At 37.2% G+C, this 20,622-nt stretch overlaps 2 protein-coding genes, 1 non-coding gene and 1 pseudogene across 3 annotated transcripts; 2 read left to right on the top strand and 2 right to left on the bottom strand.

Moving 5' to 3' along the window:
* Positions 1 to 2,010: 2,010 nt before the first annotated feature.
* Positions 2,011 to 2,758, top strand: LOC111794522 (small polypeptide DEVIL 18). Its single transcript, XR_015421041.1, has one exon. It is a non-coding gene; the product is annotated as a small polypeptide DEVIL 18 (transcript).
* A 4,597-nt stretch (positions 2,759 to 7,355) lies between these two features.
* LOC111794455 (E3 ubiquitin-protein ligase RDUF2 pseudogene) lies at positions 7,356 to 8,717 on the bottom strand (annotated as a pseudogene).
* A 3,502-nt stretch (positions 8,718 to 12,219) lies between these two features.
* Positions 12,220 to 18,258, top strand: LOC111794397 (pumilio homolog 2). The gene is made up of 9 exons (XM_023676379.2): positions 12,220 to 13,358; positions 13,887 to 15,397; positions 15,541 to 15,682; positions 15,777 to 15,884; positions 16,441 to 16,653; positions 16,737 to 16,847; positions 17,137 to 17,331; positions 17,513 to 17,687; positions 17,784 to 18,258. The coding sequence occupies exons 1-9, from the start codon at positions 12,753 to 12,755 to the stop codon at positions 17,831 to 17,833; spliced, it is 3,111 nt and encodes a 1,036-aa protein (XP_023532147.2). The 5' UTR covers positions 12,220 to 12,752; the 3' UTR covers positions 17,834 to 18,258.
* A 1,345-nt stretch (positions 18,259 to 19,603) lies between these two features.
* On the bottom strand, positions 19,604 to 20,554 carry LOC111794502 (uncharacterized). Its single transcript, XM_023676543.2, has 2 exons — positions 20,103 to 20,554; positions 19,604 to 19,975 (listed from the first exon to the last, which is right to left on the bottom strand). The coding sequence occupies exons 1-2, from the start codon at positions 20,442 to 20,444 to the stop codon at positions 19,811 to 19,813; spliced, it is 507 nt and encodes a 168-aa protein (XP_023532311.2). The 5' UTR covers positions 20,445 to 20,554; the 3' UTR covers positions 19,604 to 19,810.
* Positions 20,555 to 20,622: the final 68 nt, after the last annotated feature.

Consider the following 20,622-nt stretch of genomic DNA (forward strand, 5'->3'; position numbering starts at 1 on the left):
ATTTTTTTATAATACATATTTTGAAAATTAATATATATATATATATATATATATATATATATATATATATATACGTTGTTATTTAATTTTATGTTAATTATTTGTATTAGTATCTAATGATGATTATATCCAAGGATTAATTAGCTGGGGGAATATTTGATAACATAATCAAATGCGGATTATGAAGCAGCATATAACAGAAATCAAATTGGGTCACATGCTGTCGTTGTTATACTCTGGTAAGCTCCAATTTTATGATTTTGATACAATCATTATACTTTTTCGATCGATTTTGTACCTTCGTTGAATCTTAGGTAAGTGTTACAGTTCAAGCTCACCGCTAGCAGATATTGTCCTTTTTGGGTTTTTCCTTTCGGGCTTTCTCTCAAGGTTTTTAAAACGCGTCTGTTAGAGAGAGATTTTTACACCCGTATACAGAATGTTTTGTTCCCCTCTCCAATGTATATGAGATCTCACAGTGAGATTCTCAACATCACAGCCTATATGCTTCTACATTGATCCGGAACTTCAACGGAATGTGTTTGAACCCTTTATTAGGTCAAAATGGCATTTCGAGAGTTTTCGGTTAGAATTATACAAATAATAGGCATTGTAATACTGTGGTAAGCTCCAATTTTATGATTTTGACACGATCATTATACTTTTTCGCCCGATTTTGTACTTTCGTCGAATCTTATAAGTGTAACAGTCTAAGCCCACCGCTAGCAGATATTCCCTTCAGGCTTTTAAAACGCGTCTGTTAGGTAGAGGTTTCCACACCCTTATAAAGAATGCTTCGTTCCTATCTCTCTAATCTATATGATATCTCACAATTCACCCCTTCGGGTCCCAGTATCCTTGCTGGCACTCGTTCTTCTCTCCAATCAATGTGGGATCTCACAGTGAGATTCTCAACAACACGGGCCCATACGCTTCTACATCGATCTGGAACTTCGAGGAAATGTGTTTGAACCCTTTATTAGGTCAAAATGGCATTACGAGAGTTCCCGATTAGCATTATACCAAGCCAATATGTCCCAATATGCAGTGTAATACCCTAGTAAGCTCCAATTTTACGATTTTGACACAATCATTATACTTTTTCGTCCAATTTTATAGCTTCGTCAAACATTAGGTGAGATTCTCAACAATCTGACCCATACACCTCTACATCGATCCAAAACTTCAACGATAAGAATTTGAATCATTTGTTAGGTCAAAACAACATTTCGAGAGTTCTCAACACTATACCAACCCGACATATCCCTAGTAAGCTCAAATTTTATGATTTTGACACGATCATTAGACCTTTTTCATCCAATTTTATAGCTCCATCAAACCATAAGCGAGATTCTCAACAACACGACCCACGCACTTCTCGATCGAATATTACTATTTTACAATTTTCACAATTTATATATAAAATAAAAAAAAAATAAAAAAAAATAAAAAAAAATAAAAGGGTAAATTAGGTATAAAAAAAAATTAGGGAAAGTGAAGTAGGTGGACACAGATTCCGAGAAGAAGAGAAGAGAAGGGCAGCGGTGCGGAATGAGCAGTTACCTCAGAGTGAGTGAATTTTGTGTTTATGTGCGTTAAATACAGAATCGTACACCCACGTCGATCACTCCAAGCTTTTAAATATTAATTTGCTTTTTAATTAAAAATATTACCCATTCCCCCACATATTATTAAATTATTAATTACAAAATTAAATAAACACTCTTATTAAATTTATTTTTATATCTTAATTTAATAATTTTGATACAATTTATTTATTTTTAAAATTTTTATCAAGGGTAATTTCGTCATTTTGTTCTTTGTCTCATTAGCTCGATCTTAAAGTAATTCATGTAACTTAATCCTTGGAGTTGAAACGAACCCAATTTTGAGTGTTTCGTATTAGTGAATTACGAGTTTAACCTTCTTTTAAAAAATTAAAAAATAAAAATATATATATATATATATATATGAGAATGAGGTCCTTTGTTTGAACCCTACCAACCTCACACTCTTCACTACACCCATAGAAGCAGTGGATCTCCATTTTTGAGACAAATAAATCTATAAATTATTTATTTATTTATTTATTATTTATTTATTTATTTTTGGAGGTATAATTTTGAGAAATCAAAACCAACCCACCATTTGATTTTCCGCCATTAATGGAAGAAAAATGGAAGCTTTTTCCAGAAAGGAATCTTCTTCTTCTAAGTCCTTCTTCTCCAGAACCTCATCCTCCAAGCTGCCATTGTTAAGAAGCTTATCCCACAAGCACACTCCCTCTGCCTCCTCCGCCAAGTCGCCCTCCGATCTCCGCCGCAGCTCCTCCCAAAAAAGCCCCTCCATTGGCCACAAATGCAGCAGCTTGGCTAAGGAACAAAAGGCCAGATTTTACATCATGCGACGATGTGTCGCAATGCTTGTCTGTTGGCATAAACATGGCGATCCATGAACAAAGTAAGCATTTTTAGTCTCCAAAGATCTTGGATTTTGTTTTGTTTTTTTTTTTTTTCGATTAAAAAATGTAATTAGATTTGTGGGTTAATGTCGATCTAGCTCCAAATTTTGCTTAATACCCTGTAATAATAGAGAGAATAGTTATTTAAAAAATTTAATTAGCCATGGTGTTCTATTGTTCATCTATTTACTTGGTTTCCCATCTGGTTTTTTTTATTGGAAGGTGCCAAAAATGTACATTTTAGTGGGGATGTGAAACCCAATATGTCTATACATTCTCTTTCAATTGGCGGATTCACTTTTTCCCTCCTCCCCTTTTTTCCTACAAAATTACACACCCAATAACCCGACTCGACCGATTATTCTTCGTGCACGTTGTTCTAATGTGGCTGACGGGTTTGAATCGTTGAATGTAGAAAAGAAAACCCGGAAACCCGTTTTTATTAGAGGTCGAGAAATGTTGGAGTATTGAAGTTCTAGCATGTCGCTTTGATGTGGGTGATGGTTTTGAATAGTTGAATGCGTATTTATTAGAGGCCAAGATGATGAATGTTAGAGTATCGAGGTTGTAGCATGTTGCTGTAATGTGGCTTATGGTTTTGAATAGTTGAGTGTAGAAAAAAACTCGAAGACATGTATTTGTTAGAGGCCAGGGTGATAAATGTTGGAGTGTCGAGGTTGTAGTATGTCACTCTAGTGTTGATGACGGTTTTAAATAGTTGAATGTAGAAAAAAAAGCCCCGAAAATACGTATTTATTAGAGGGAGATAAATGTTAAGAGTATCGAAGTTGTAGCGTGTCGTTTTAATGTGACTACCGATTTTGAATAGTTGAATGTTGAAGAAAACTCGAAAACATGTATTATTAGAGGTCGATAAATGTTTTTCTTTTGGGGACGATCCATATTTTATAACGCAATGTACATAAACTTCATCTTTCTCTGCATGCGTTGGTGCCCTTGCCAATGGTATTGCCACCATGTTTTCTCGGGCAAGCATTCTCTCGTGTAAACAAGCGTAAGAGCGAGCGAGCTAGTGAAGCCTTCAATTTAGGAGCTTCATCCCTTATCCCTTACCCTACCCTTTTAGTCTTTTTTGTATTCGAGACATAGCGCTTGTATGTGAGAAACAAATGTCAGATTCAACAAACGGAAGCGAGAAAAAGATAGTGAAATCAAGGAGACGTATCACTCACGAGTAAGGGAATCCAAATACGACTCTAGAATGATATCAACCTTTAAATACAAAGTATCCTGGTCGAAGCCAAAAATTCGGGATAGTCAGACTCTATACATGTTACCACTTACGGTGAGGAATGAATTCCAACTGGAAAAACAAAGGAAGGAAGGTCATTTCTTATTTTTTTTTCTCTCGAAAGAGGATAAGGGGATGCGACCTATCCAGAAAGTAAAGGGAAGGTTTGATACAGTGATTCGAGAGTCCCTTTTGTCCAATGGTTAGGACATCGTCTCTTCATGTCGAAGACACGGGTTCAATTCCCATAAGCTTTGTTAGATATTTAGTTTGTAATTTACAAGATTTCTTAACAAGTTCATAAGACTTTCAAAATCATGTCTATATTTTAGTTTGTACAACACGGAAAATGACCGCGAAGAACAGTAATTTTGTAGGATCTTTCCCGGGATCGAAGTTACCAACGACGTTTTGGTTGTCAACTTTGTGGCTCCGACCGATGTCATTTGTTCGATGGTGCGTCGTCGAGGAGAGGATAGGAGATGAGATGTTGGTGGAGCACAGCTACAAAAATGGCCCTCCATGCCCATAGATTGTATAGAAATCAGAAGCATTTGGGCCATTTTTCAGGCTGAAGTTAATGATTTATAAATTAACCCTAAGTTGTTAAATCTCTAATCCACCCGAAATCTCCCTCATTTGTGGGCTTGACACGTAAGAATCGTTAAAATAACGTGCCTGTTTGAGAGGTTTTTACATCTTTATAAGCGTTCAGTGTCTTTCCTGGCACACAGCCCGGTGTATGGCTCTTTCCACCCTTATAAGGGCTCAGCGTCTTCACTAACACACCTCTAGTGTCTGACTCTTTCCACACCCTTATAAGGGCTCGCCGAGGACGTTGACATACTATCCGGTGTCTGGCTTTAATAGTATTTGTAATGACCCAAATCCACTCCACACCCTTATAAGGGCTCGCCGAGGACGTTGACATACTGTCCGGTGTCTAGCTTTAATAGTATTTGTAATGACCCAAATCCACGGTTAACATATATTGTTCTCCTTGTGCTTTTCTTTCTAGATTTCTTCTCCAAGTTTTAAAACGCATCTACTAGAGAAAAGTTTTTATATTTTTGTAAGGAATATTTCGTTCTCCTCTCCCTGAGAAAACTTATACACGGATATTGTGTTTGTTACACACACTATAATACTTATGTTAGAGAATAAAGAAGTGTAACATGGGGAGGATCGTTGGAAGGAGTCCCACATTGGTTAATTAAGAGGAAGATCATCGGTTTATAAACTAAGAAACACTATCTCCATTAGTATGAGGCATTTTGGGGAAAGACTGAGAGTTGCTGAGAGTTTATGTTCAAGATGAACAATATCATACCATTGTAGAGGTTCGTGGTTTCTAACATGGTACAGAGCACGAATTGAGCGTATTAATGCTTTTCCACTGTGGGACGTTTCAATTCACGTTTGGTTGGTGAATTAAAATCAATCCTGGCCAACCAAACACTGCCTTGAAGGATCTCAAGTTTATCCCAATAAACAGAAAAGGACATTCAACCAAACTCTAGGCTTGAAAGCCAAGAACAACAAGATTCAATTGCCATTGATTCAAAATTGAAGGCTACCAAACCAAAAGGCTTATTTACTCTTTGTGGCTCTCAAGTTTTACACCTGAAAAAACAATCACTATCTGAAGATACCCTTTCATGGCATGGCGATAGGAAGTGCTTAATAATTACGAGACGAGACATTTTGGAGACATGAGAGCTTATGCTTGAAGTGAACAATATCATATCATTGTGAAAAGTCGTAGTTTCTATAATTACGAGCGAGACATTTTGGAGACATGAGAGCTTATGCTTGAAGTGAACAATATCATATCATTGTGAAGAGTCGTAGTTTCTATAACATTATATATCAAAGTCATGCTCTTAACTTGGTCATATCAATAGAATCTTCAAATGTCGAACAAAGAAGTTGTTAACCTTGAAGAGATGGTCAAAAGTGACTCAAACTGAATACAACAGATTCGAAAGTGGCTAAATCAGTCAAAACGTAGATTAAAAGCTATCTTGTGAATAGAGAAAAAGAAAAGAACGACAAAATCCAAGGGAAGTGAAACAAGGATTGTAGCCACTCTCACTCAGGTACTTAGGGTACAGGGAACACCAACCCAATCGAGACGAAAAAAAAGGATTCCCAAGTGTCAAACTTATATCATATCATTGTGTAAGTCAAACTCAATGTAACATAGAGGCGAAACTTCTCAAGTTCAAAGTTCAAACTACTATAAGGTCATTTTTCTCGTTCACGTTCACACGTGAGGGAGAATGAACGAGATTATTCGGCATGTGTTGTATAAACCTAAAAAGAAAGAAGAAAAATTGTGAAAGAGAAAGTAAATGTAGGTTTCATACCAGACTGGAGCTTATCAGAATATTCCAAATTGCAGCAGAGCAACAGCATGTAAAGATCTGCCATATTCAAAGCAAGAAGAACAAAAAAACAGCCAAAATCCGATGGGGTATGGAGATAATGGGTGGGGAAGACCTCCAAAACAATCCTTGCCTTTTGGTTCAGTAAGCAAAACACAGTTGCCCACCTCTCTCATAATTCCACATGCTAAATTTCTCCCAATCTCTTCAATTATTGCTTGCCAGCCAGCTCCATAACACCTCCATCCCCCTTCCCCCTAAATTATCAACTCATATTTGGTTCAAGCTTCGAGAACCATTCCCCATTTCAGCACCATCATTCCACAGAATCTGCCATAACAATTAGTTCAATCTTCTTCTCTCAACTCACAAGCAGCTCATAATCAAGGGAAGTTTCCGTCTGTGTAACCCATTTGGATAAATGTTAAAAGGGATCCTAAGTGTAACCGTTAGTTTCACGGTTTTAAAACGTGGCTACTAGGGAGAGGTTTCCACACCCTTATAAAGAATGTTTCGTTTCCCTCTGCAACCAATGTGGGATCTCACAATCCACCCCCTTCTCAGCGTCCTCGCTGGCACACAGCCCGATGTCTGGCTTTGATACCATTTCTAAAACGCTTTGGCCCGTTACGTATCGTTGCCAGCCTCGCAGTTATAAAACGTGTCTACTAGGGAGAGGTTTTCACACCCTTATAAATAATGTTTTGTTCTCCTCTCCAAACAATGTTTGATCTCATAGATTCATAGATTCATAGTGTATACATAAAAACAACATCTCCATCACCTGTAGTTTGTGGAGCAGAGTAAGAACCGACAAAATAAGTCCGAACAATATCATATCATTGTGAGCAAAAGTTCTCACAACTAGAACGAACCTTTTCGGGTGAATCCAAGACCGATACAAACGAAGAAGTTCGTAGCTTTTGAATAGAATCTGAAACCTATAGTGGCTTCAAATTGACATTGAATTGGAGTAGCAAGAAGTAGTACCATTAGACCACTCTGAAACTATAAAGAAGTACATTGTTTCTGGGAGGAATCCTGAACCAAGAATATGGAATTGTCTCGAAAGTGACTTCAAATTGACATAGCAGTGAAGCTGCAGGATGATCTAGTACCTCTATATCACTGAGAAACTAAGAAGAAGCTTGTTGGTTCTGGGTAGAATTCAAAGAACAAAGTTATGCAAGTTCTAAAAGGAGTTTGAAATTGATATTGGAGTGAAGGTGGAGCTAATGGGAGCAAGATGATCAAGTTTCAGAAACAGAACAGAAGGCATTCGTTGTTTTGCCAAATCAAGAACTGTATATACATAATCTAGTTTGATTTCTAAAGATATTGTTCAATAAATGTAATGAACAGATCAAAAAGAATAATGCATAGCAGAGTAATTGTATTTATGGAAGTGGGAAGAATCACCATCGGCCATTTTCAGTATGATTCTCCAGCCAACTTCTGTTTGGCCTTCGCAAGTATCTGCTGAAGACTGAAGAGCTCGAACGGCTATGGCTTCTACTAACAGATTCAGTTTCATTCGAAGCCAAAGAAGAAGATGAATTCGAAGACCTTAATCTTCCGAAAAAAGAAAAGATGTTACGAAATGTTCGTCCGATTCCTCGGTTTTCCCTTCCCCTGCTTCTTCTCGAAGCCCACGAGACCCTTCTCGGAGCTCCGTTGGCATTGAATCCACCGTCCATTTCGGTGTAGACCGCTGGTGGATCTCTCTCGCCGGTCAGTCTACCGCCGGTGAATCGGCCAACGGCGAATCCACCGCCAGGGAGTCTCCAGATTGTTAACCCTACGGTCTCTTCGTCGACAACGCGATCTGAAACCCCGCCGGCTGGAGATACGCGTTCCGATGGCAGTTCGTGTCGGCAGACCGGACAGGAATTTCTCATCGAAAGCCAAGGGATTATGCAATCGGAGTGATATATGTGCTTACAGGGCATTTCTCGGGCTTCGGTTCCTATTTCAAACGCCTCTTTACAAACCGCACAGTGCGAATCTGAATCCACGTGACTTTCCAAAATCTCAATCGTCGGCATTGATTCCACCGCTGCTTTCGACGCCGGCGGATTTTCAGATCTACCAAACCCGTTGATCTCCAGTTGAGCCAACTGCTCCAACAACCGATCAAATCCAGTCCCCATCAGAAACTCCGACATCGTCGCCGGAACCGGCCGAAGACCAGACCCAGCACCATCGTCATAGTAAATATCGAAGCTATTATTCTCCCCACCACCGCCGCCCTCATCGCCGCCGTCGGCAGAACCACGAAGAACAACAACAGGGTTAAAAGTCGACCGATCCCCAAGTCTACGGCGACTTCGCCGTGTGCTCAAGCGAGGAGACTGAAACGGATCTTGATCCAAAGTGTGAATCGCAGACGGCGAGAATCGACGGTGGAGATTCGCCGCCGGGAGAGAAGACGCGGTTTCGATTGCTTCAACAAATCCACCGTCACAGTAAGGACAAGAGATGGTGTCTTGAACCCAAGCACGAACGAATCGGTTGCACCGGTAACACCAATACGACGCCGTACCGGAAGCCATCGCCTCAGATCTACTGAAACAAGAAAAAAAAGTGTACAAACTCGCGTTCGTCGAAATGAGGAAGGAGAAGTCGGGAGCTTTAAGACGCATCAAATTTGAGTACAAACAAGGCACGCGGCTCCACACGAGCGTGACAACGCGCTCTCACGCAAATGAACTGGAAACGCTACGTGGCGTTATATTATTGGCCAACATTTAGTGATGAGTGGGACCCATCTTCCCTCCAATACGGATAAAGTTTAAAAGGAAAAACAACAAAAAAAGTTCTCTTTTGGTAAATTAGGGGAGCGCGAGTGGGTCCGAGGCGCGTGAAACCGAAGTGGGACCCACCGAATTCGAGACGTTGACTAAAAGGACGGCCGTTTTGGGTCGGGTCGGGTCGGGTCGGGTCGGGCCCATCACCACAAGACGCCGAGTTTGAATTTATTTTGAAACAGTCGCTTGTGCCACGTGGGAACTAAGAAGATTCTACAACGAGGCGACTTTGAATTGAACGAGTTTTCTTTGTTTTTTAAATTTAAAAAAAAAAAAAAAAAAAAAAACGACACGTCGTTTGAGAGCGACCGCAGAAGCCAAGAGGAGAACGACATGGAGGAAATTGGAGAATAATTTAATTTAGTTGGTGATGAATTTCTCGCCCAACGTGTTGGTCTAATTAAATTAAATGGCACTACTAATCTTAGTTTAAATTAATTAATCTAGAAAATAATACCATAGGATGACATAATCTATGATTTACATTAGGATAACGTGGCATTTTGTATTTATTAAATGGGTTTAATTTTAGAATAAGATTAGTTGGGGAAAATTATTTTGTTTTTTTTTGGTAGCCCATTAATTTTTGTCTCTCTTTCAACGGTCATGGGGGAGCGGCGGCCGTCCTGGATATCCACCGCATACGGCGGTGAACTCAGTTGAGGATCCACATCATACCCAAAATGGGCCTTATCCAACGTTTCGCTTCTCGCTTCTCGCTTTGAGAATGGGTGGGCCTTTGAAAGCGTAATTCAAGCCCATTTAATCTGAATTAATTAAGAGGCTGTTATTGGGCCTGAGTCTTATTGGGCTTTATGTTGGATTGTTAATGGATTACGGGTCATTTAGTGGGCTTTGTTTTATGGGTCGGGTTATTCTGTACCGTAAAATTTGTATTTGAAATTTAGGAGTATGTTCTTAATATATATTTCACTGGTTTTTTTAGATTAGAAATGAAAACCCGATTTTATTGAAATTAGATCCGAATTTAAATAGCCAAATAAATAAATAGCGACTAATATATTAAACTAAATTAAAATTCAAGCTTTATAAATAATTAGACACAGATTTATATACGTGTCAAATAATAGGATTGTAATTTTAAAAAAAATATTGAATTAAGATATGATAAATAATATTTAAAGTAATTACTCTAGATTTACCAAAATCTACCAAACCATTTTATATTACTAATGTTACAAAATATATATATATATAAACGGAATTATATGCATTTCCTTAATATTTGAATATATTTTAAGTCCGCTAAGTTAATAAAAATATCTCTAAACTTTATATTTTTTTAAAATATTAAAATTATTAGTAAACTTTAAATAAAAATCATTAATGTCTCTCCACTAAAATATATATATATAATTTTAATGGTAACATTATCACCTTTTGTCTTTATAAATAATGTTAAAAAAAATTATTACCGTCAATATAATGACAAAAATCGTTTATGCGATACTTCATAAATTATCTCCGAACTTTTTAATGTTATTTTTTAATTTTTTTTTTTAGTATTTTTTAAATATGGTATTAACTGTAAATATATTTTTTTTATTTTATTTTTAGAATATAAAAGTGTTTTGATATTTAAAAAAAAAAATTAAAAATGTTCTCGAAATTTTAAAATTTTTTAAAAGTGTTTAATGCTTCTCACAATTAAAAGGGATTTTAAAAATATTTTTTAAAGTTAAAACAATATTTTTTAAACTCGAAAGTTGAATGTTTCTCACAATTTATCATCCAAAAATAATGATAAAAATAGGTTGAATTTTTTTAAATTTAAGAGTACATATATTAAATTTTTTAAAAGTTTACAAGTTCATTTTAGGCTTAGACGAATAATATTTTAATTAATTTAGCTTTAAAATTTTGTAGTAATATTTTATTACCGTTGACATGAAGTGAGTTTTATTTGCTGATCACCAAACCTTTGTAATTATCATACTAGATTTAGTCAATTGACTACCGTCATTTTCACGTAGGTTTCGAATGACCGTAATATTTTTACAGCCAATCAAAATTTATTATTACCACAGTTATTTTTTAAATCTAATTTTTATTAACTATATTCCGTTATTTTTTAAATCTAATTTTTATTAACTATATTTGGTAAATCACAATGACTAGATAGCTATTTTGTTATTTTTATGGTTTTGATTATTATAACCATCCTATTTTAAATTATTTGTTTTTAGTTTATTAATTACAAACATAATAGATTTAAATATTTACACGAAAGTTTTTCTTTTTATATATTACGCATCTTTCTAGAATATTTATTATATATTTGAATAATTTTGTATAATAAAGTATTTTTATTAATTTAACATAAATTAATTAATAAAAAAATTATTCTCGGGTGAACCAGCACTAAAAAAATATATAAAATAATAAACAAATGGGTAATTCATTACCATATTTGGTTGTATTTACTTCCCAAATTTACTTATTCCTTAAAATCCCATTCTTTAGCCTATTTTTACATGTTACCATGTTTACTTGTACCATAGTTTGCATATTCCAATTTTAGGCCTTATCGTATTAATTAGTTCAATAAGAGAAAAACCTTCTATATATTCCAACATATATGCAACAAATGGTAACAAAAAATCCAATGCTTCTAGAATATTATAAGCTTTTTGCTTTTAAATTCCAAATAATAATAAATAAAAAAACATCAAAATGTCTCATCTTTATTATTTTTTGCAAATTAATTGTCACATTTTGTTATTTTTGTAAAGTTCGAATTTATCGAATTAAAATGGAAACTTTATGGCAAAAATACATTACTGTTTATTTAAATTCAATATTTATCTTTTCATGTAAATATTATTTCTAATTATAGCTAATTCTTTTAGAATTATAATTTTTTTTATAAAAAAGGAAATTATCTCTAATTTAAAAAAAAGATTGAAATTAAAATAATAACTAGATAATTAGAATTTAAAACTATGAAATTCAGCCATGCCACGTCAGAAAATCAAACTAGAATTAAATTAATTAAAAAATTATGTTTTTAAGTGTATGGTAAGAAGTATATAATGGAGTGGAACTGACGTGGCATACGGAGATTCTGAGTCTGAAACAAAAGCTTTTATTTTATTTTATTTTTTTTTTAATTTCTCTTAGTTTTGTAATTTTAATGTTTTTATTCTTTATAAATTAGGTAGGGCTTGGTCAATCTTCTAAATTAAATTTTATTTTTATTTTCAGATATTTGGAATAAAATACCGACAAAATAATATATATATATATATTATATATAAATATAAATATAAAAAGATTTTTACCTTCACTGTATTTAATCTCAACTTGAAATGTAATAAAACCCTAAAAGGGTTCTCGTTTGGAGCAATAGCCGCCGGACTGATCTCAGCTGTCCCGCCTTCTTCTCTATATCTCAAATCCTTTTCTTGATCTCATTTCACCACCGGGAACCTATTTTTGTTGTTTCTTTCTTTCACTTTGATTTTCTCTACCTGTTCTTCCCATCGCTCTTCTTGCCATTTGTAATTCGATATATTTGCTACTGTTGATGTTATTACATGGAAATTATGTCGGGGAATTCTCTGTCTTGGTAGAATTTAGGGTGTAGTGGGAACTAAATGATTTTTAGGACACTTTTTTGGGGATTGGAATTGGTGGTTAGGTTGTAAAGGTTCGGGATAGGGAATTGGTGGAACGGATGGAAATTTTGGTTTTGATCAGTTTAGAATGACTCCGTTTGAGCTGTAAATAGTGGTTTCTTGTTGTAGGATTTTTTGTTTTTTTAGGCGTAGCTTTTTGTTGTTGCGGTGAGGCAGTGATCAGATAGGGTTAGAAGGGTAAGACCGATGTTTGGTGGCAACGATGGATCGTTTGGTGATGAATTAGAGACGGAGATAGGGTTATTGCTTCGTGAACAGCGTCGGCAAGAGACCGATGATCGAGACCGGGAGCTGAATTTGTATAGAAGTGGATCAGCTCCACCGACTGTTGAAGGCTCTTTGAGTGCGGTGGGTGGTCTGTTTGGTGGGGTTCCTGGTTCTGCTAATGCCTTTGCGGAGTTATCGGGTTCGAATAATGGTAATGGTTTTGTGTCAGAGGAGCTGCTTAGGTCTGATCCAGCTTACTCATCATACTATTACTCAAATGTGAACCTTAATCCTCGGCTTCCGCCTCCATTGATTTCGAAGGAGGATTGGAAGTCTGCGCAGAGATTGAAAGGGGCTAATTTGGGGTTGGGAGGCATCGGAGAGACGAGGCGATCAAATGTTGGGACGGATAGTGCCGCCAGATCCTTGTTTTCTATGCCCCCTGGGTTTAATGCTAGGAAACAAGCATCTGAGGTCGAGTTGGATAAAGGGCGTGGCGCTACCGAGTGGGGTGGTGACGGGTTGATTGGCTTGCCTGGTTTAGGACTTGGAACCAAACAGAAGAGTCTAGCTGAAATCTTTCAGGTAAATTTCTTCCTTTTACCATATTCTGTTATTTGCATTGCTGCTTCAGTGTTTTTGTCTTTTGAGCATTGAAATCCATTACATGGATTAACAAACATTTCAGTAAACTAGAAGCCTTGAGGTTATGTTCTAAAATCTGTAACTTGATAATATTCGGGTTATTAGTCTGTTCTATTGACTTGATTTTGAAGGTTTGATTTTTATTGGTTTGATGAGTTTATTCTTATTGACTGTTTCTACTAATTTTGGCCGACTGAATTTGTTTTGAAGTGGTGATATATAAAATTTAATTGATGTTGGCTTTCTAATATATAACAAGTTTTTTTTTCCCCAAATTTGTATGACCCCCTTGCTTGTTATTCTTTCTGCCGCACCTAACTCACGTTTCTCGAGTTCGGGCATTATTAGTATTTTTGTTGCATGGTACTGTTGTGTGTGGTTGTTGTTTACAAAATAATTGAACTTTAAGAAGTCTCGATTATGGATGTGTCTTTTTTCCAATGAGTTTATCTCTAAATGTTTGTGCAGGATGACATGGGTCGCACAACTCCTGTTACTGGGCTGCCATCCCGTCCGACCAGCCGCAATGCCTTTGAGGAAAATGTTGAGACAATGGGTGCCACTGATGAGTTGGCCAATTTGCGACATGACTTGATGGTTTCTGAAGTTATGCGATCTGGTGCAAATGGTCAGAGCTCTGGAGCACCTTCTTCATACACTTATGCCGCAGCCGTGGGTGGTTCATTGTCAAGAAGCAATACACCCGATCCCCAGCTTGTTGCAAGGGCGCCTAGTCCTTGTCTTACCCCCATTGGAGGCGGGAGAGTTGGAACTGCTGAAAAGAGGAACATTGCAAGCCCAAAATCATTTAATGGCGTCTCATCTGGAATCAACGAGTCTTCAGAACTTGTATCAGCTTTATCTGGTATGAACTTGGCATCAGATGATGGCATAAATGAAGAGGGTCATTTGCTATCTCAAATAAAACAAGATAGTAATAACCAACAGGGCTATGCATATGGCATGCAAGGAGGTCAGAATCATATTAAACAACAGTCATATGCGAAGAAGAACGAGTCTGGGGGTGCACCCAGGTCTTCATTCTCAGACTTGAATGACAACAATGGAGGGGGACCCAACTTCTCCAGAGATAGGCATGCTGAACTGCAACACTCTTCTGTTCCTCCTGCTAGCTTGTTTTTGAAAGGTGGTCAGCATGCTTCATCTCATAACAATGGAGCTCAGTATCAGCATGTAGATGGCACAAATTTGACATATCAGAACTTTGGCCTGAGTGGGTACTCGATTAGTCCACCTTTGGCATCTATGATGCCCGGTCAACTCGGCACTGCTAATTTACCAACATTGTTTGAAAATGTTGCCTCAGCTTCAGCTTTGGGAGCCTCTGGTTTGGAGTCACGGGTTCTTGGGGGAGGGTTAGCTTCTGCAAACTTGGCTTCTTCTGCTGCAGATTCACATATTCTTGGAAAATTGGGAGGTCAAATCAGTGGCAATGCTCTTCAGGCATCCTTTGTCGATCCCATTTATCTTCAATACTTGAGGACGCCTGAATATGCTTCAGCACAACTCAGTGCTTTAAATGATCCTTCTCTTGATAGAAATTATCTGGGAAATTCATATATGAACCAGCTAGAACTGCAGAAAGCCTACGGGGCTCTTCTATCACCTCAAAAATCACAATATAGTATCCCATTCAGTGGTAAATCTGGTGTTTCAAATCATCATGGTTATTTTGGGAATCCAGCTTTTGGAGTTCACATGTCTTATCCTGGAAGTCCTATGGCAAATCCTGTCCTTTCTAACTCCCCTGTAGGACCTGGTAGTCCTGTCAGGCACAATGACATTCATTTGCGCTATCCTTCTGGTACAAGGAACTTAGGTGGCGTTATGAGTCCTTGGCATCTGGACGTTGGAAATATCAACGAAAGCTTCTCATCCTCTCTCTTAGAGGAGTTCAAGAGCAATAAGACAAAATGTTTTGAACTTTCTGAAATTGCCGGTCATGTGTTCGAATTTAGGTATGTTATATTACTTGTAGAGCTATTATTATATGTGGTTTAGAGCTATTATTATATGTGGTTTATCATCACAATCCTATCTGAAAGTAGTTTCTTCTTTCTTCCTTAACATTTTTTATATATTGTTATTTTCTTATGAGCAGTGGGGATCAATATGGAAGCCGATTCATTCAACAAAAACTCGAAACAGCTACTGTTGATGAGAAAAATATGATTTATCAGGAAATTATGCCTCAAGCTCTTGCTCTGATGACTGATGTCTTTGGCAATTATGTGATTCAAAAGGTAATTAGTCCTCTCTGAACGATATTTGTTATTGTTTTCTGGTTCTAGTGCCTTTCTTTGCTTCTATATGCTTATCACGGGAGTACGTATGCAGTTCTTTGAGCATGGACTTGCAGTACAGAGAAGAGAATTGGCCAATAAGCTTTTTGGTCACATACTTACGCTGAGCCTTCAGATGTATGGTTGTCGGGTGATCCAGAAGGTACTGCTTATCTTAAGCTGGACTCACATATTATGTTCTGAACCCAATATCCTCTTTAAAACAATTTCATTCTACTTCAGTGCAACATCAATTGGATGCCTTACAAAGACTTGAAGAGTTGATTTATCAATATTCTAATATGGTTGGTTAAATCAGCTAATGAAAGTTACCATTTTTATAACGATCTATGTATTTTAACACTTGCAGTGAGAAACAAAATTTGAGTCTGGTGTGGATGCTTTTGGTAGTAGTCTCCCTTGTCTTAGGTTGAGTTTGGACTCTTAACCCTCTTCCTCCTCTTGTACATTCTTTGTGGTGCAAAGCACGTATTTCCACGAGAGTCTGGGACACGTCAGCTTGGTGAAAAATTCACTGAAGAGTAGCTAAATTATTCTCCTCAAAATGAAAATACATGAATAGAGCCCTGTTGAAGTTCAACTATTGCCCCTTCATAATGTGACTAACTGATGTTTGTAATACTCATTCTAATCATGTGATGAGATTGCATGGTTTACTCATGGTTGTCACATAAATATATGTCTACTCAATTGATCAGGCAATTGAAGTAGTAGATCTGGACCAAAAGATTAAAATGGTCAAAGAGCTTGATGGACATATCATGCGCTGTGTACGCGATCAGAATGGGAACCATGTTATACAAAAGTGTATAGAATGTGTCCCCGAAGAAGCAATCCATTTTATAGTTTCAACATTTTTTGATCAAGTTGTGACACTTTCAACTCACCCGTATGGCTGTCGTGTGATACAGGTGCTTTAAATTCTCTATTTCCTAAACTGAGTTGAGCTAAACTTACACCTATTATCAATACTGACTTGTTTTCCTTCTAACAGAGAGTTCTTGAGCACTGCAAGGATGAAAATACTCAGAGTAAAGTTATGGAGGAAATTCTAGGATCTGTTAGCATGTTGGCACAAGATCAGTATGGAAATTATGTCGTTCAGGTTCATGCTTCTAGCCGAACTCTTTTACGAAGTGTTATAATTCACTTTAGTTTTAGATAGATTGATACTGTGCAATTTAAACTCTTTGATTTCATCTTTTGGAGTTCTTCATGAGGTGCAAAAAAGCTAAGTATTCTTAATGTTTGAGCTCGAGTTTTTATGGGTTTTTTTTTATATAAGAAATCGAACTTTCATTGAACAAATGAAGTAAACAAGGGCATACAAAAAACAAGCCTGAAAAAAAGTGAGATATTTGATATTTCTCTTGTTATTTGATTCTCCTCAACAGCATGTATTGGAGCATGGAAAACCTCATGAGCGTTCTGCAATTATTAAGGAATTGGCTGGTAAAATAGTTCAAATGAGTCAGCAGAAGTTTGCCTCTAACGTCGTCGAGAAATGCTTAACCTTTGGCGGTCCAACGGAGCGCCAGCTACTTGTCAGCGAAATGCTTGGCACTACGGATGAAAATGAGCCTCTTCAGGTTTGTGAACAATTATCTCCCATGCACTGCTTTAATTTCTCACAAATGCATACAAATGGTCCTGGCCAATTGATACAAAAGTGTATGCGAATTCCTATCGATCGTACATCTCCACACGATCTGATACTTCTCGCTATCATTGCTATTCCCAACTTCTTATCTGTTATTGAATCTTATTCAGGCAATGATGAAAGATCAATTTGCAAACTATGTCGTCCAAAAAGTGCTCGAGACGTGTGATGACCAACAACGTGAGTTGATTCTCTCTCGAATCAAAGTTCATCTCAATGCCCTGAAGAAATATACTTACGGGAAGCACATCGTTGCTCGTGTAGAGAAACTTGTCGCTGCTGGGGGTATATACCATTTGTTTTCACCAATCTCGAATGAATGCTATAATCTTTCTGTCACTTAACAACACAAATCTAAGTCTTCTGTTTAATCTGTTGCAGAAAGGAGAATTGCAGCTCAGTCTTCTCCACACCCTTCTTTGGTGACCTAGGAAAGAAACCATGTACAGCTAACTGAAGCGATCGACGAACATGCGAGCTTCATCGTCTCTTTCCACTCTTTTCCGTTTTATCATCTAGAGCAGTAGCTCAACCTCAACCTCAACCTCTCTGTGAAGACAGGTATGAGCTGATTGACAATAAAGCAAGTTGTTTGTTTGTACTTTGGAAGGAAGCCTGTACATTTGTAGTTTTAAGCTGCTTTATACGTAGAAATCGATCAATTTCGTGGCACCCGATTGCCGCGGACGAGATAAAAGATGGCTGCCTGCCTATACTTAGTTTCTTTTTTCCTTTTCCTTAAGGGGATGTAAATGACTTTAAAAAAATGTTGAGGTAGTTTTTCTTTTTTCTATATGTTTTAGCGTGACTGTACAAAATGTTGCCATGTGAAGAAGAGCTGTTTATGTTTAGATTATTTGAGGCCATACTTTTCTTCTCATCTTTTTCTTCTATCATTTATTTCCGTTTCCTTCATCTCCTCATCCACTGTGTTAGGCTCATTGATTTGTTGTTATTATTGTTAGAGCTTTTAAAATTTTGAAAGGCCAAAATGCAATTTTGGTCTATCCCTTTAAGGTTAGTGTCTATTTGGTCGTTGTAAAAGAGATACTCTTAAGTTATCTCGAGATTTTAAACATTCTTATTATTGGTCTCTCGAGATTTTAAACATTGTTATAAATGGTCTTGTTCAACGAAAAAGTGACTCGAAAAAGTGACTCGAAACACATCAAGATAATATTTAGTGAAATTGCGTAAAAATAACAAACAATTGTTTTTGAAGAATTTAGATCCTCATTTTCTTGTACAACCTGAAGAATTTAGATCCTCATTTTCTTGTACAACCACTTGGTTAATTGTACGTCTATGTAAGGCTCAAGCCTATTCTTGATAGATATCGTTGCCTGCTTGCTTTGGTTCGTTACGTATCGTCGTTAGACTCACGTTTTAAAACGTGTTTGCTAGAGAGATGTGAAATGACTGACTCACTGTTTGCTAGAGAGATGTGAAATGACTCGCGTTTTAAAATGTGTTTGCTAGAGAGATGTGAAATGTCCTTGCTGACACACTGACTGACTCTTAACGTGTTTGCTAGAGAGATGTGAAATGAAATGTCCTTGCTAACACACTCACTGGCTCTTAAACCTTTTGTAACATCACTGGCTCTTAAACCTTTTGTAACAGTCAAAGCTTATAACCAACAGATATTGTCCGCTTTTGCTTGTTATGTATCGTCTAATGGCCTAAAGTGAACAATATTGACTAGCAGTGGCCTTGGGTTGCTACAAATAGTATCAAAGTTAATCATGGGACAGTGTGAGACACTGCTTGTTATGTATCGTCTAACGGGCTAAAGCGAACAATATCAACTAGCAATGGCGTTGGGTTGCTACAAATAGTATCAAAAATTAATCACGGGACAGTGTGAGACACTGGTTGAAGTAAGACTAAGTAGATAATATCTTACAGTGTGAGACACTGGTTGAAGCTCACACTGGTTGAAGTAAGGCTAAATAGACAATATCTTCTAACGGTAAGTTTGAACTGTTACACATAGTTCGTTTTTCAAGCTCACAAATCAACATTGACTACAACGCTGCTAGGGATGCATGTTCTATTCATGCTATCCACTTATCCGTCATCTTAGGGATGTAAATGAAATTAAAAATTGCAACATTACCCTTCATCCTTTAAATTAGCTTTTAGCTTTTAAGTAGAAAAATAGTTAAAATGTTAGGCTTATCCTAGCTGAGGTCATAAACTTTCCAAATTTAGAATGGTTGAACTACTCATCGTTCGAGGTAGATGATTAAAAATCAAACAAAATTTAATCGAGTTCATCTGGATGGATCATTCCAATTCCAATTCCAATTCCAACGAGAAAATTTAGGATGCCCTAACTCAGCAAATTAAACTGAATTTATGGAAAATTAAACGAGCAAGAATAAGATCAACAGCTGGTGATAACATCAATCCTCTTCTTGTTCGACCTTCTGGCCGAATCCCCTGGGTCCAGCTCTGGCCTTCACCTTCACCTTCTTCTTCTTTCCGCTCTTCTTGTTAGCCGCCTCCTCTTTCTCAAACTTTTCCTTCTCCCTCTTCTGCAAGAAATCCGTCACAGCAATGTAGATTACCTGAAACTCGAAATACACTTCCCAATGTAAAAACCCTAACCAATCCGATAAAATCAACAGCTATTCGAACAAAATTATTCACTGCAGAAATTCAACTTCGAAATTCGAATCCGAGCACTGATTTTACCCCGATTGTGAGAACAGATAGACCGATGAAAGCGACAAACAGAAGAACAGAGATTATGGTGGATACGCCGTCGTCACCAGTCGATGCTATCTCCTGTGATTTCTCCACCAGCGCGGCGGATTCCGAGGCCAAGGTTTCTTCAGAAATGGCATGGAGCCTACGGATTGAGCCTCGTCTCGAACGATTTTGGATGAGAACGAGAGCTACCGGTCGGCGAGAGAGATTGAGGGATGAAGCAAAGGATGCAGATGAGGAACGAAGAGAAGGAAGCTTGTAGGAGTTTGGATTGGAAGAGGAGAGGAAAATCGGTAGCGATAGGGAAGTGGATGTGGTGGTAGCCATGGCCGCGCTTCGCTTTCTCTCACTGCTTCAGTGGCAGACGCATCCTCGCTGTCCAGATCCACAAGATCGTTTCGTCCTCGTCGTTGTAAAGAGACTACAAACCGGTATTTTCACTTCCAGAAATAAATTTAAATAAATAAATAAATAATTTCCCTGATGGGCCTATATGAATTTGGGC

Source organism: Cucurbita pepo, chromosome 5, assembly GCF_057944985.1.
Source record: "Cucurbita pepo subsp. pepo isolate OVF chromosome 5, ASM5794498v1, whole genome shotgun sequence".
Lineage (NCBI taxonomy): Eukaryota > Viridiplantae > Streptophyta > Magnoliopsida > Cucurbitales > Cucurbitaceae > Cucurbita > Cucurbita pepo.

Coding starts and splice junctions, on each gene's coding strand:
- LOC111794502 (XM_023676543.2), bottom strand. CDS start 20,444: ATGGCTACCACCACATCCACTTCCCTATCGCTACCGATTTTCCTCTCC. Junction 19,976..20,102: donor TATCTGTTCTCACAATCGGG/GTAAAATCAGTG, acceptor TTCGAGTTTCAG/GTAATCTACATTGCTGTGAC.
- LOC111794397 (XM_023676379.2), top strand. CDS start 12,753: ATGTTTGGTGGCAACGATGGATCGTTTGGTGATGAATTAGAGACGGAG. Junction 15,683..15,776: donor GCAATTATGTGATTCAAAAG/GTAATTAGTCCT, acceptor GTACGTATGCAG/TTCTTTGAGCATGGACTTGC. Junction 15,885..16,440: donor GTTGTCGGGTGATCCAGAAG/GTACTGCTTATC, acceptor TCAATTGATCAG/GCAATTGAAGTAGTAGATCT.